This window comes from Mytilus edulis, chromosome 4, assembly GCF_963676685.1.
Source record: "Mytilus edulis chromosome 4, xbMytEdul2.2, whole genome shotgun sequence".
Lineage (NCBI taxonomy): Eukaryota > Metazoa > Mollusca > Bivalvia > Mytilida > Mytilidae > Mytilus > Mytilus edulis.
In genome coordinates, this window is record NC_092347.1 from 61,475,958 (window position 1) to 61,492,069 (window position 16,112).

At 31.8% G+C, this 16,112-nt stretch overlaps 3 protein-coding genes across 52 annotated transcripts in view; 1 reads left to right on the forward strand and 2 right to left on the reverse strand.

Moving 5' to 3' along the window:
• LOC139521951 (protein lingerer-like) overlaps positions 1-3,529 on the reverse strand; it is a 33,748-nt gene extending 30,219 nt beyond the window's left edge. For 49 of the 50 annotated variants that reach the window (XR_011664139.1, XR_011664138.1, XR_011664137.1 and 46 more), the window contains exon 1: positions 3,255-3,354. The gene's annotated coding sequence lies outside the window, so the exon portion shown is untranslated. Of the gene's footprint in view, positions 1-3,254 lie in introns of all 50 variants that reach the window. The other variant, XR_011664109.1, reaches the window with a different exon arrangement.
• Positions 3,530-3,568: 39 nt separating this feature from the next.
• On the forward strand, positions 3,569-12,210 carry LOC139520128 (uncharacterized). The gene is made up of 5 exons (XM_071312591.1): positions 3,569-4,818; positions 6,358-6,453; positions 7,411-8,024; positions 8,766-9,223; positions 10,075-12,210. Exons 1-5 carry the CDS (start codon positions 4,438-4,440, stop codon positions 10,809-10,811), a joined length of 2,286 nt encoding a protein of 761 aa, XP_071168692.1. The 5' UTR covers positions 3,569-4,437; the 3' UTR covers positions 10,812-12,210.
• LOC139520130 (uncharacterized) lies at positions 12,152-15,469 on the reverse strand. Its single transcript, XM_071312592.1, has 3 exons — positions 14,549-15,469; positions 13,693-13,834; positions 12,152-12,815 (listed from the first exon to the last, which is right to left on the reverse strand). Exons 1-3 carry the CDS (start codon positions 14,909-14,911, stop codon positions 12,259-12,261), a joined length of 1,062 nt encoding a protein of 353 aa, XP_071168693.1. The 5' UTR covers positions 14,912-15,469; the 3' UTR covers positions 12,152-12,258.
• Positions 15,470-16,112: the final 643 nt, after the last annotated feature.

A 16,112-nucleotide genomic window follows, 5' to 3' on the forward strand; every position in this document is an offset into this window, starting at 1 on the left:
AGGGCAGGCGGGAACACTGATAAAGATAGACCTTTATTAACTAACCTATATGGCTTATAATTGTGATACAAAAAATGTAATTGTCCCATAGAAAAACTTGGAAAATTCCTAAAATTGGACAAATGTAATATCTTGAAAAATTTCTTCTGCCCTATGATGACAAGACTTCAATCTAAACTAAAAAAAAAATTTGGGACCACTTTATGAAGATTTTTTTTTTTTGGTGGTTTTCCATAATAGGAAGGTTGTGCTCATAGGACGTTAATATAATTCACTAATGCAAAACTATAATATTCAGAATTCTTATAAATACAGTAAATCATGGTACATAATCTTAAACAACACATATTTGTGAGACAGAATTTACTCAAAATTGTTTAAAATCTGCATTTCAGGTCTTAGCAGAAACAAACTTTTCCATAACTATATCATCATGTGATGTGTTTTCGTACTAATAACAATTTTCAATGTTGCGTTTTTATTCAGGTGTTTACTCAAATTTGAAAAGCATGTCCTATCAAATGATTTTAGGTATCTAGTTTTTTGTCGAGGCTTCTACGATTTTTAACCATTTCCGATTACTTTGCGATATTTGTATGTAAAAAAAATGGCGTCATATATTTTCGCATGTATTAAAAATTGGATCAGTTCACGGGCAGGAAATGAATTTATAGTCATGGTTCTGGTGATCGCTTGAATGATAATAAAGGTTATTCAATACTTTTCAGTACTAGAAATAAATAGTAAAGGACATTATTTTTTTTGGAAAACAAAATGCAGTTTTTAAAATTTAGGGTTTAAATGTAAAAAGTTAAGACTGTTTTCATCTCTGTGTATAAAGGATCTATGAAAAGAATTGTCAATAAAATATTGAATAAATGGATTTTGAACAGCCATTTTATATAAGAACCATGATAATTTTCACGCACTCGTTTGTACTAGAAATGACCAAAAAACCACACGACAGTCACATGTCTTGAAGATCCCATGTCGAGCAGGCAGACAATATAGCTATACTTCAGTTAACTCCTCAGAATATTGCTCAACAACTATTATAGTGAGGCATATTTTGGGCATTAAATAAAAATGGCTAATCTGGTCAGTTTTATTAAATTTGTTTGAGCGTCTTTAAAAACGACTTTGAATATGTTTTAAAGATGTCAAGTTGTAGTGTTGTTGTTGTTCCAAATATAGAAACTGAAAAACCGCAACAATATACTGGTGTGAAATCAAAACAGATGAAATATGGATGATACAAAAACATATGACATTGAAAACATATGACACGACGGTATAGATACAATGTATAGGAAGATGTGGTATGAGTGCCAATGAGACAACTCTCCATCCAAATAACAATTAACAATATGTCCATATTCACACTGAAATCCTGATAAATATGCATTAATGCTAGTGATGATGACCTATCGTTATTCATGGTTGGTCATACATGTTCTCAACCGAAGTACTATACTGAAAGATCTATCATAACACATGTTACTGGCACTACCAACATAAGACTCAAAAAGGATCTACAGAAGGATACAGCATTAGGCTTACTGCATCAAGTGTCTCACACAGGGAAGTTGGCATATGATTGGACAACCTTACGATTGATGTGAATCATACATTTTTTGTGATACATGAAACCAAAGTAAGATAACAAATAAAAGAAGGACTATATACATGTAGCTAGGACATACATTTTGTACCTGCCGGCCTAACTTGGAAACCATACATTGGATCTGGCTTCAAATCCAACTTGATCAATGTTTTATAGAACGTAGCATTGTGTATAAGTTTTACAACATTTGGTTGAGGCAAAACAAAGTAAGAGAGAGAAAAAACAATTTCGAATAATTGCACCGACGTAAATGGGTATACAGCCTAAAGAACTTGTTGCCATTTGGCAGGGGCATAATAAGAAAAATACCATTAAGAAAAATGGACATCATAAAAAAATAATAAAACGTTTTAAAGTTCACAGACGGTTGGACGAACAAATGTCATTCAGTGATGACAAATAGGTTAGGCTAAGAAAACTCGATTAATTAAATAGAAATATATGTCGTTATATTAACTCTTTTTAAACATAGAATGCTGAAAATCGTAAATATTTTTTTTGTGTTTAGCATGCCGATGTGCATGCATGTGAGTGTTGGCGTATATGGAGCTACACGCCTGTCTTCAATGATTTTTTGGGGCTAAATTGGGTCTCAAAGTTGAGCAAAATTCCCTCTCATAACTAACCAAAAGAGATGGCTTGAGCTTTGTGATGATGCTGTAAGACGTCAATGCAAAAAGTATAATAGCCTTTCAAGATGTCATAATTATTTGAATTTGATGGCGACTATAGTTGTACAAGTACAACCATTAACAATATTTTAATATTATGATTATTCAACTTATCAGAATGTAACATTTTAATTATGAAATAGTTTTGTTTGTATTGTTATAAGATAAAATGTTTTTGTTTGTTTGTCGTGTTTATTAGGGTGAAATACATACATATACATAATAAATTATCTGTAAACAATTTAAGATTGACAGATAAAAACCGGACGCTACTTTACAGAATACAGCATGATTTTCAGACAAACAATTAAATTGTTAATGACCATGATAGCTTTAAAACACAGCAACTACCATGTATGTAAATGATGCATTGTTCAGAGTGAAATGGTAATCTGGGAATTCCAAATAAATGAGGCATTTAACAAAATAATATATATATCCAAAAGTTAGACACAAATTAAAGTCAACAGTTAATAAATGCTTTATCTTTGACATCTTATGTATCTTAATTTCACATTCAACAGTTTCATATGCAACAAGTCTTTAACCCTAAGTCTCTGAATAGATCGTCTGGTCGCGTACAAATATTCAGTTCGTGTTGACATCCGAAACGGGAAGTATTTTCAATGTCATTTAAATCAAAATTCATATATATTTTCAATAAGCATAACAGAATCTGAAGGGGCAATTCTCATTCACTGATCCAGAGATTTCATGTTCGGTAAATAAATGAATTACCAGTAGATTTGATTAGTAACCAAAGAGGAAACCATGTGACGCCATGCTGGATTTCCTTCGTCATTCGCACACGCAAAATAAATTAGACAATGAAAAATCGAACAAATGTCATTCTGTAGAATAAAAGACTTAGCGATACAATGTCATGGGAATTGATATTTGTTCTTAGTTGTCAAAGAAACGAATAAAGGGTCAGTTTTTATCGGGAGCCCCAATTTTACCTGGAAATGGTCTCACAATATCATTTGATCACGTGACTTAAATAGAATTCGCGCCGCCATATATAAAATTTCCGTGCATACGTCATCTAGGGATTCCCCGCTCTGTATTACATTATATGTTGAGATTTTTGTCACATAATCATTGTATATGATCAAAACACTCTTTTGAAAGCCGATTAAATACATTTTGTAGATGTCAACGCTTTCAAAATGTAAGCGAACACGGAATTCCCAATTATTTCCGGTCAGTCGTACGGAAACGAACGAACATTCTCGATTAAGGGCACATAACTCCGGAGCAAGTGCGAGCATGTTTTTTCTTAAACTGGACCCCTGTTGTGTTCACTTATCGCTACACTGACAACAGGTATGGCCTAAATCCCGTGGTCAGAATTCTGGCTACGGGATTTTATTTCTTAGCGAGACTAGTGCATCATGGGATTTGTTTATTACACATCCGGGGTTCTCCAAGCAGATGACAGTAAATTTCCATGTCACATATGACAACCCCAAGGAAATCACTTAAACGAATATGTGTAGTTTGCAAAACACAAAACGTAGCTGATAAAAACTGGAGACTTATTAATTCTGAAGCCGGAAAACAGAAAAATGTGTCAGCTTTACTAAAGAAATACGGTGATATTGATGTGATAGAAGGCTTTATCTGTCGGAATTGTGAAAGAAGATTGGTGAGTTTAGACAAGTCTAACATTGAATTTAGGAAACAGTGTAATCTAAATATTCATTTGTTAAGTGGGAAAAGATGTATTAAGGAGCAAGAGAACGATGAAAACTTACCAACTGCAAAACGGGGTTCATGTATTCAGTTATTTGAAGCAGTCGCCGTGACAACTCCATTCAAAGAAAGAAACTTTCAGAATGAATTAATTTTTCTGGTATATCACCTATTTTTTCTTCAACACCACTTTTGAAGCAAAAATATGAACCTATTACACCAAAGGAACAGAATAAGACTGTTGATGATGGATACAGCTCTTTCAAGTCACAATGCACAGTTAGTTTTAGAACTCCCATTCAAACACCTGCGCAAACCTCAAGTGACAGTTGTGAAAATATTGACCATAGTTATTGCAAACAGCAAAAACACCAACAATCACCAAAGAAGAAAGCTGCAAAGAAATTGTTTGATGTACCAAAAGTACTGGAGACCGTAGTGAAAAGTATGAAAGGTCCAGAATCAGATCTTTTGACCAATTCAGAGTGTGCGTTAATTCAATCTTCACTGCCTCTTCGTTCCAGGAAAGAACTTGCAAAATCGATTCTTGACATACCGGCATTGAAAAAGACAGTAAAGGATTTGTTGTTTGCTGAACTGTCACAGGACAATGTTGTTTTGCGTTCAAGAAAGCATGGAAAAATCAGTCAGCTAATGCAGAAAGATTACAAACATCTACAATCATTTAGTTGGGAAGTAATTGTACAAGAATTAACAGAGGAGCTTCCGCTATTAGCAGAAATACTTCTTGCAGTCATCTTACCAAATAGTTTAAGTGAGGCCAAAAGAAATGAAAGACTGGCTTCGGTTTTACCAAGAATAGGCACGGTATGTTGTGATTTATATACACCTTAACTTAAGCTTAAGGACTTTATTCAACCTACAAATATACATGTACATGTATGAGGTACACAAATAAATGAGACGATATGCTAGTTGAAACTAAACAATTTAAATAAAATGTTTCAAAAAGCTGAATATTTTTTTTAAATTAAAAAAGGTACATTGTAGTGTGCTCAATCACAACCCTAACTCAGTAACTGTATAGAAAAATGAATATAGATAAGGGAATATAAAAGATTATAAATAAAAGAACCAAACAAAAAAAATAAGAAAATTTATTTTCTTTTTCCTTAGGCATTTAATTATAAGATGTTTTTGTCTATTTGAATATTACAGGATTATTTGGATTTCTTTACCATTATCAACATGTGTATATAATTTTCAATCTATTTTTCAAATTTATTATGACCAAATTTTACAAGTATTATGTACATGTATATTGATGATAATGTCTCAGCATGAGACAATAAATCATTTTGATCTTGAAATCATGTCCAGATGGCTTCTTTTAAGTTTTTATCATCAGTAAGATTTTAAGAGACATATAATTATCATGTTGACTTTAATTTAATTATCATTGTATTGAACATTATCTGCACTTTATTTATCTATCTGTTAAGCATGAGTTTAATCAGTATTTGTTACATGACACTTACATAACAATATAAAGCTGAAATAATCATAATAAGGTACAATACTACACTTACATAGTCATAACAGACAAATGAATTAAAAGTGTGTTTTTGATTAAATCTTATAACTTGCATGTATATTAAAATATATATTGCAATATTTGCAATTCAACAACTATGCATATATATATATAGATTAGATAGATGTACATTTTGTTTACAAACACATTTTATACACAATAAATTATATGTCTTTTTAAACACTTTAAACCTTATAGTACTGAAAACCAGGATTTTTTTTTATTGTACATTAAGGGAGCTACCATTTGATTTTTATGGGGGGGCTAGGATGAAAAATTGTGTCCTGCATTTTTTTTTAGTTGTAATCTCTGTCCTGCCTTTTTATTTTTCACTCTATTCGGTCCTGCCTTTTTTTTTATTAGTTTATCCTGACTTTTTTTACCTAAATTGTCATCCTGCCTTTTTTTTTTGCAAAGTGTCTCATCCTGCCTTTTTTTTTTACTCAAAACTCCTGTCCTGCCTATTTTTTTCAAATTTCATCCTAGCCCCCCCCATAAAAATCAAATGGTAGCTCCCTAATCTAAAACAAAACATGCTATAAACAGCTACAAGTGACATTAAAGTTGAAATGGTGGTACTGGTAGTACAAAAAAATGTAAGCTTCCTCTGCCAAGTATTTAGTCAGAACAATGATATAAATATATTTCTAAAGGAAAAATACCTAGATGTTAAACTTTGTTTCACTGGTAATGATTTTACAAAAAAAGTGAACTTAAGCTTATTATTATAAAAAACAACCTAATACATTTACAAACCTTCAAAATGCAATTTATTTTTCTTGATAAACAATAGAGGTTTATTATTCTTGCAGGTTTATGCTATAGTGGCCCAAACTAGAAATGCAGAGCTAAGTAGAGTGCAAAGGTGTATCAGTATGCTACTGTTTGATTCCATATGTGATCAAAAGGTAAATCATTATAAATATATAAATTGTTACATCATTATTTGTGTCTACATTAGACTCATCAGTGACGCTCAGATCAAAGTTGAAAAGCATATGAGGACCCAAAATTCCAAAAGATTGTGCCAAATACGGCTTCGGTAATCTATGCCTTGGAGAAGAAAATCCTTAGTATTTTGAAAAATTGTACTTAGGGACGACATCAAAAGATCAATGTAGGATAAAAAACTTAATTCACATAGTTTTTTCACTGACCCCCCCCCTACTTCTTAACTTAATTTGATTTACCAATAAGGATCGATATATGTAAAAATCGATTTTAAATATACAAAACTTGCAGAGTTTTACAACCCCCCCCCCCCCCAAAACTATTTGATTTAAGTTTTTTATCCTACATCGATCTTTTGATGTCGTCCCTTATAAAATGCATACATGTACATGTATCTTCATGCCACATGCAGGTAAATTATATGCCAGAGGTAGGCTAAGTTTAATAATTAAATCAATTAAATTTTGTCGTTTGGTAATGGTCTCAATGAAGTACAACTCCAGATCTTTTAATTATTGATTAGATTATACTGTGTAAAAATCACTATTTTGACCAAATGTACCTATTTGTAACTCGAAACTTTTATTCATGTTTACAAGTGTTTAAAATAAAAATACCCTTAGTGAATCTACATGAATCTATATATATATGTTTGATGCATAGACACTTTATATCTGTTGACTTTATTTACATACAGATGAACCTGAAATAATGTTAAAAAAAATATAAACTAGTGTACCATTTTAAAATTTATTATTATTTTTTCCCCAAATTTAATCATATTTACACGCAGTAATTGTTACAGCATTTTATATATAATTCAACCTCAAGGTGGAATGCATGAATTTAAAAGATAGGTTTATATAAGTACTTAATGTAGCTGACTCAAGGTTATGTTCATGTATATATTTCAGGTATTTGATAGGTTACAGCCATTAGGACTTTGCTTAAGTTATTGTCATTCCCTCAGCATAATGGACATCTTTGGTGGTAACTTCAACACCTCAGTCATTGATGCCATTAAGCAAGGTAAAAGAATTCGCTTAGTTGGAGACAATATAAATTGGAAAACGGGTGTTCATGACGAAAGAAGAGATAGACATGAACACATGAACCATGCCTTTGGCTCAGCAGTCATTATTCAAAACACTGATTTCAGCCATTTGAGTAACATTTCACCACAACGACCATACACCCAGTTAAATTTCCAGGATTTTTTGCTTTCAACAGATGAATGGGACGGTGTACGGTTTGATTATGCCATACTAATAAGTAGAGTTGTTGCAAGGCATATTCCATCACTGGCTTTTGTGAAGGATCATCTCCCAAAGTTCATTAAAGGTCCGTATTCTGAACAGCTAAGAGCACCAAATAAAGTAGTTCCACTGCCAGTATTACATTGTAATGAACAAAAATATGATGATGTTGTACAAATAATGGACTTCTACGAAAAATTTGTGGATGATACCTACAAAGCAGCAGGTGTCCAGAAGCCAAAAGTACATACTGGTGGGGATCAGCTAACAAGGTAAGCAATTGTTTACGACATTTTATAAATTTTGGATGGTTTTTGTTTAGACAGTAAAGACTGGTTGACTCAAAATAAGTCTGAAAAATTTGGAGATTTTAAAAAAGATTTAGTGTGATTGCCAATGAGACAATTAATAGCTTAAGGTCGCTGTACCGTTCAACAATGACCAAAGCCCATACTTCATACATTGTAGTCGGCTAAAAAAATAAAATAAATGACAAATGTATACTAATTCAAATTAGAAAAGTAAAGGCCTAATTAATGCACAAAAAATGTAAGCTAGCATCTCAAACAACTCAACAAATCTGTCTTATAGAACAATTGGTAAAGGTCAGGGCCTGGTATTCACGTATTCCCGGCTATATTGTATTGTGTTTTTTTCATTGTTGAAGGTCATATGCTTGCATGAAATTGCTTACATTGTTAACATTTGAACTTTGATGGCCATGTATATATTCATTGATAATTGTCAAATCCCAAATATGTTATGGTTTTCAAATATTAAATCAACCATCAGCAAATAATAATAATAAAAATAAGAGTTCTCATGTTATTACTAGTTGTGATTCTCTTTGTTATAAGCATTCATTCATCCTAAATATTATCTGACTTTTTTCATTGGATATTAAATAGTCATTATTTTGATGTTTGTTTGATATACCTGAAGAACATTGAACGTACCCATTTACATAAATTGTGAATGAAAAGCAACATGTCAATTTTTTAATTTACTTGCAGGGAGCGCTTTTCAGGTGGAAAAAGACTGAGAGCAGGGGGAGTAACAAAGGAAGAGAGATTTGAGCATCTTTCGCCCATTACATTTGAATTGTTTCACATGATGATGAACTACGTCACACTCATGTTCAAACAATTGTACAGAAATGATAGTGAAAAAGATTTGGGGACAATGAAGTGTGAGCAGAATAGAATACTTAGAACAAAAGTCAATGAGAATGTTAACGAATATTATGATGCTGACAAAGACTTTGTAACCTCGTTTGTTGATGCCTATATAGTTGAAGCAGTTCTGGACTATTTTGGTATGGATAATGCTTCATCTGTTCCAAAGAAAAATATGCCACCACCATTTAGCAACTCAGCCGAGGCATCAGATTGGGTAAAGAAACATCTTATCTCAATAGTGGATTTATATGTGGGCCGTACTTCTGCAGTCTCAGAGACAAATAGCTTGGAAGGTAATAAATTTTATACAAACTTACTTAAAACCATTTAATTTGGATTTTGAAGCATTTTATTCCTTATTAAGCTTTATAAAAATATATTCTGATCCAACTAGGTCAGTAGGATACTCAGGGGAAAATAAAAAATCCCAATTTGACTAAAACAATTTGGTCAAGTTTTCTAAATTGAATTGTTTCTTATTTTGAAAATTTTATTTGGTAGCCTATTACATGTAAAGTATGAGTTTTTCTCATGGTTGAAGTTGTACAGTTGCCTGTAATTGCTTACATCCATTTCATTTGAACTTTGGTGGATAGTTGTCTAATTGGCAATTATATTGTATTATATACCATTGGTTTTCTCGTTTGAATGGTTTTAAACTAGTAATTTGGGGACGCTTTATAGTTTGTTGTTCGATGTGAGCCAAGGCTTCATGTTGAAGGCCGTACTTTAACCTATAATGGTTTACTTTTTTTTAAATTGTTATTTGGATGGAGAGTTGTCTCATTGGCACTCACACCACATCTTCCTATATCTATATTACCACAAACATGTACAAAATGTACATTGTTCTCCTTTTAATATATATGTATAATATATATACAAGTATTAAAAATAATATTAATTTGAAATCAGAATTTTATTTACTAAGTCTTTACTTTTTTATAGTTATTCATCATTTATATTGTCAGTTTTTTTGTTTGCTCATTTGTCTCAAGTTATTTATGGTTTTAAACCCTGTCCAGACGCTCATGACACTTGTGTTTCTCTTTTCAAAGCCAATATAAATAATAAATGTTTAATCTTGTACTGTGCATTTTACATTTTATGGTTACTACTTCTAATTCAGATCTTTACTTTTCAGTGGATGGATTTGTGATGACTGTTCCCTTAGCAAATGGAGCCACAAAAACAATAACATTAAAAAAGGTAAAAAAAGTCGTCAAAGAAGATGATGTTAAGAACTATGGGCATCTAGTCCTTGAACTTGGACTTTTATTCAAATCATTGTTAGATTTATGTAAGACTCCTAGTAGAGAAAGAGGCCTAAGACTTTTGAAGTTGGCAATGGTCCATTTTAAGGCCAACAACTGGTTGTCTAAATATGCATATGAGATCATGAGGTTCTTGGTTCACCAGAAATCCATTTTGTCTGAGAAAGAGGCCCATGAGGAGTTCTATGGATTGTTTGTAAACACCAAGGGTGGATTAGACCGCCATATACCGTGTGATCTACGGATGGAATTTTTGGTAAAGCAAATCAAGAAAAACATCAAGCACATGTTTTCAAATAAGACAGATAAAAATATAAGTGTAAGAACAAGTGCTTTACCAGCTTTAAATGACATTGCAGAAAACTTTGATAAATGTACTAATGTTTTGGTCCGTGCAAAAAAACACAGTGATGCAGATTCAAAAAAAGATGAAACAGACATAATAAATGACTTGAGACAACTAAGTCCTTTCCAGTTCCAAGCAGGAAGAATTCATGAAGCCTTTCCCAAAGTTGCCAACACCATTTCAAAACAGCTGAACTCTAACTTGTACCATCATTGGATATTAAACCAGAAAGTTAAATTTGCAACTGAGATAGGAGTATGAAGTGTTAAAGTGTACCTGTACATGTACTCAGTGAACAAATTCAGCTATTATATTTATTAATTTACCCTTTAAAATTATGGCTTTTATCTATATACATGTACACATAATATATATATTAATGCAATAAGCATGAATTAAAACACATTCATTGATTATTAAAGACATATTTGTATGAAGAACTGTATGTATTAAGGCCGAATAAAATAATTTGTGTGTTCCTTATTAAATCTTTGAAAAAGGGGGGGGGGGGGGGGGTCCCAACCCAGGACATGCAGGACAAAGGGGGGATTTCAACTATTTGTCCCCATTCAAATTCATTGATTGTCCCAAAAAAAAGGTGGGTTTCAACCACTGGGTAGGAAGGTATTTGATTTTATTTTACAATTTTTTACATTGAGTCAATTGGAGAGAAATTCTGACTTTTAACTGTACTAGAGCTTATTTAAAAATGACAAAAAAACTTTAAGGTAAATATAGACAATATCTAAGCTTTAGATATAGGGTAGGAAGGGAGATAGGAAACACAAATATTTTTTTATTTGGCCTAATGTACATGATTATCTTTTGTTCGTTTAGTGCATTGTTATATTATGTATACATTAATTTTGTTATGGTCATATTTTTACAAAACAAAATATGTGCCCGTCCTAAGTCACAAACCTAGTCATTGTTTGAATTTTAATATACTAGTACATGTATATATATATATATACATATACTGCTGTTACATAGAAATATTTTTTAATTGATATTTAATTACCTTTTTTTGTTTAAGACAAAATCTTTCAATGTTTTGTAAAAATTAGCTTCCATACATATTTGTGATGTTGGATTACTGTCTCAATTATGCATGCCCCACATCACTTGTACATTTACCTTACACATGTACATGTATGTGTTTCTGTATTTACATGTATTTGCCATAATTTGGAATGGGAACAATTTGGAAATTTGGAAATTAGTATGGACTTCATTATCACTGAACTACAATGTAGTATATATATTTTTTTAGGGGCCAGCTGAAGGACGCCTTCAGGTGCGGGAATTTCTTGTTACATTGAAGACCTGTTGGTGACCTTCTGCTGTTGTTTTTTTCTATGGTCAGGTTGTTGTCTCTTACATTCCCCATTTCCATTCTCCATTTAATGTCAGTATGTTAAGTGATATTGCTAGTTAAGCTATCCATTATAAAATAATTACTACCTTTATTTATAGTTTACCTATATATAGCTATCTACATTTTATGTCCCGCACATCATGCACATTGTATGTGTGTATTCTTAAGAATAATTATCCTTTTGTCATGTTCATTTTGGCCATAATTAAGATTAAGAAAATTCAGATTTTAACTGTACAAATTTTTTATGTACAAAATATAATTTGATATTTTGGCAGAAATAATCATATCGCATTAAATAACATAAATTTTAACAAGCAAAGGACTGACTTACTTCAAACATAATTCACTGACAATTAAAACAATGTTTTCAACAACATGAGGCGACAAAGTTGTATGCCTACATAAAATCTGTTCCTTATCAGAATAAAGTATGTGTTCTTGACATATTTCCTTCGCAAATGAATCAGAAAGTCCAGTTATCAACTCGGAATTAGGCATAGCTATAATTTCATTTTCAGCATTGAAATATTCCAGCAATACCATCTCCAACTGTTCTTTTATGCTTGGAGAAAGCTTGTTTTTGTTAATGTTGCTTAGGTCCGTTTCATCACATGCTAATATTAATTTGTCAGTACAGTCTTCACATTTGCAAAGTTTTTGGCAATTGTCACAACACTCGTGTTTGAATTCAAAAACAGACATCCCACAAGGAGATCCAAAATGCTGGCATAAGAAGTCTCTTCTGCAAGTTTCCAATGTGCAGAAATTTTTCATTTCATCTGTCATCCCTTTTATAGAACTTGAAATGTCAGTCATGTTATAAAATAGAGTTGCATTTGCTGACAAGCCATCTCTACCTGCTCTTCCTATTTCCTGTACGTATGCTGAAAATGAAGAAAATACTGATTGTTAATGTACAAAAATGTACATGTTTTTATTATTTTATTTTGTGCCAAAAAAATCACAACAATTATTGCTACAACATATAAAAATGTTCATTGTAGTCCAGATTGCTCTTGTGTACAACTGTGTTCTACAGACTTGCTACATGTATACACATGTAGCCATGATAGCTAGTAAGATGTACATTTGTACATGCTAGTTTAGTTAATTGAGTGCTCAACATTTTTAATTACCAAACTTTTGTACTTGAAATATTGTTTTACATTAGTCATGTCTCATGAGATAGTGCTTAAATGATTTAGAAATACAGTGTACCGGTAATTGTATGTTTGAACATGTTGAATGCTGAAACATTTAACAATGCTTTTAAATTGTGCTAAAGATGCAAATACGAATGGACCTCTCTTCATAACATGTCTAAATGCAAACTTATTTATATAAAGGTACTGGAAATTATATTAAATAGTGATTTTTCATGAATGTTTGACTTTGTCCATACTACACTGTTGCATGACTGTTGTAAAATTGATGTAAATTGTAATTTAAATATGATTAGTCTTTTTCAAAATGGAAAGGCAATATCAGCTCATGTTATATTTATAAATAATAATTATTTCTTAAAAGTTGTTTGTTATTTATGTACATATATATGTAATACTAATATTAATGCAAACATCAAAATAATCAATATAAATGTACATGTAAAAAATATATTAATAGTTAAAAAAAGATGAAAGACTCATTTATTCTGATAATTATTTTAGAGAGAAACTACATTTCTTGAAGTATGAAAACAAATTAAGTTTTTTTCATCAATGTAATTGAAAAATATTAGAAAATTTACATACATGTACATACTTTCAAGTCTAGTTGGTACACCTGCATGCACTACTCGTCTTATATCCTGAGCATCTGTACCCATGCTATAGGCCTCAGTGGCAAACAATAGTTTGGTAAGTCCATTGGGATCTGACATACTAGTCAAGACTTTATTACGCATCTGAAAGTAAACAAAATAATTTAATATAAATCTTAAAAATACGATAACAGCAATCAAGACATTGAATTTAAGATTTCAATATGAAAATAAGGAGATATGGTACATGTTCAAATGTACTATGTATAATTGCCTATGAGACCAATATCCTATTTAAGTTCATATGACAAAGACTACATGTACAGTACATGTTCAAGCAATTATAGGTGACCATGTACATTGTACAACCTGTGACGATGAGAAATACCCTACTGTACATGTACAGTACATGAAATAAACTAAACAAAGTTATTTCTTATTCAAATTATCTAGAAGTATATTTCTTAGTATTGTTGCATTGCTGCCTTAAAGCAAATACCCCATACATGTATACCGCACATTATTAATGTACAAATGTATGTGCTTGTCCCAAGTCAGGAGCCTGTAATTCAGTGGTTGTCGTTTATTTATGTGTTACATATTTGTTTTTCTTTAATCTTTTTACATAAATAAGGCCGCTAGTTTTCTTGTTTGAATTGTTTCACATTGTCTTTTTGGGGCCTTTTATAGCTGACTATGCGGTATGGGCTTTGCTCATTGTTGGGGGCGGTACAGTGGCATATAGTTGTTAATCAATGTTTGTGTCATTTTGGACTTTTATGGATAGTTGTCTCATTGGCAATCATACTGTATCTTCTTTTTTATATATATAAATTTAAAAAAAATAATGTTTTATACCTCAGTGGTACATGGACTATGGTACTGTGCTATGAACTGCTTCACATCATGATCATTGTTGTTTGTACTCAGTCTGTGTCCCTTTTCGTAGCCATAACCACACCATTTCAGCCGTGAATAGACAACAGTCTTTGAAAAGTTTTCTCTCTGTATAGAAAGTTCATCTATCAGTGGATCAAATACAAAATCATACGATTCTTCTACATTGCTCTTTCCACCGCATCCTGCTGGTCTCCTTTTCACTTCAAGTTTTATGTTGGACCGGTCAATATTTCCTTGTATGACCTTAAATGTCTTCATACCAAGTAAATCTGTAATATCCTTCTGCATTTTAATAGTGGCTGTAGCAGTGAGAGCAAGCATTGTAGCACTTGGAAAAAGTGATCTCAACTTCACAATTTCAAGGAATTTATCCCTAAATCCATCTCCCCATTGGGAAACACAATGTGCCTCATCAATAACAATGTTTGATATTTTCAATTGCCTTTGTGCATTCCTAAAAAATTGGAAGGCCTTTTTGCTGATGAAATTCTCCGGATGTCCAATGATGTATTTGATATTTTCTCTGATGTTACAGTAACCACTCTGCACAAGTGTTTCATCAAACTTGATGGAATCCTCGCCGTAGCGTTGAAGTTGCTCTGTTATGATGGAGTTGAGCGGTGTGATAACAATCACAGCACTTGACTGACTGCATCAACGGTAAATTATGCCTCAAAAATTAGTGATTTGCCATAACCAGTCGGGAGTATTCCAAGAGTGTCAGTTGACATTGCACTTTTTAAACATTGAATCTGAGCTGGTTTGAAGTAGTTGTATTGTGTTTTCCTCTTCAGATTAATCGAAACTAATGCCTTTTTTGACTGTAATGTAAATTGAAGATCGACGTACGCCATTATTTGTTTTGAATTTGGTGGAAATATTCTATAAATAATATGTCATAGCTCTGCTTCCTGATTGGTCAATTTTTGTAGCGAATCGTTGGATTTTTAAGACTCGTCCAATCAAAGCCGACGTGACAATGGGACCAACCCGTTCCTTCGGTGCGAAGCTATAGATAGAACGGCGGACCAGTTTAGTTTTTTCTCCAATTATTCATTTTTGAAGAAAGAAAAAAAAAATCAACATTGTAAATTATTTTATTTTCCACAGAAACAAGATCATACATGAATTTATAATAGTCTTAGGATTTGTATAGTATATAAATCCTATGCCTAATCATTCAAATATAGTTTATTGTCCATTTAAAAAAAAGTGTTATTACTTGAACTAAAAGCATATTTTTCTTCAATTTATACCATAGACATATATACTAATTATCAATACTATTTAGAATATATGCCTCTGTTTACACTCACATATCATGTCTCTATTTTGTCTTATAAAACTAAATATTAACATTATCTGACAAATTTCTGAAATACATAGTTTCAATCTTTATCTGACTGTGTCATTGATATCATCGGATGCCACTGTCATGCAATTTTTTTATTTAATGAAAGCCATGTCAAAAGTATTCAACTTTTACACGGAGCTAGTATATTCTATTATACTGATAGTTATA

Coding starts and splice junctions, on each gene's coding strand:
- LOC139520130 (XM_071312592.1), bottom strand. CDS start 14,911: ATGCTTGCTCTCACTGCTACAGCCACTATTAAAATGCAGAAGGATATT. Junction 13,835..14,548: donor ATAGTCCATGTACCACTGAG/GTATAAAACATT, acceptor GTTTACTTTCAG/ATGCGTAATAAAGTCTTGAC. Junction 12,816..13,692: donor TGTACCAACTAGACTTGAAA/GTATGTACATGT, acceptor CTTCATTTTCAG/CATACGTACAGGAAATAGGA.
- LOC139520128 (XM_071312591.1), top strand. CDS start 4,438: ATGAAAGGTCCAGAATCAGATCTTTTGACCAATTCAGAGTGTGCGTTA. Junction 6,454..7,410: donor ATTCCATATGTGATCAAAAG/GTAAATCATTAT, acceptor TATATATTTCAG/GTATTTGATAGGTTACAGCC. Junction 8,025..8,765: donor GGTGGGGATCAGCTAACAAG/GTAAGCAATTGT, acceptor ATTTACTTGCAG/GGAGCGCTTTTCAGGTGGAA.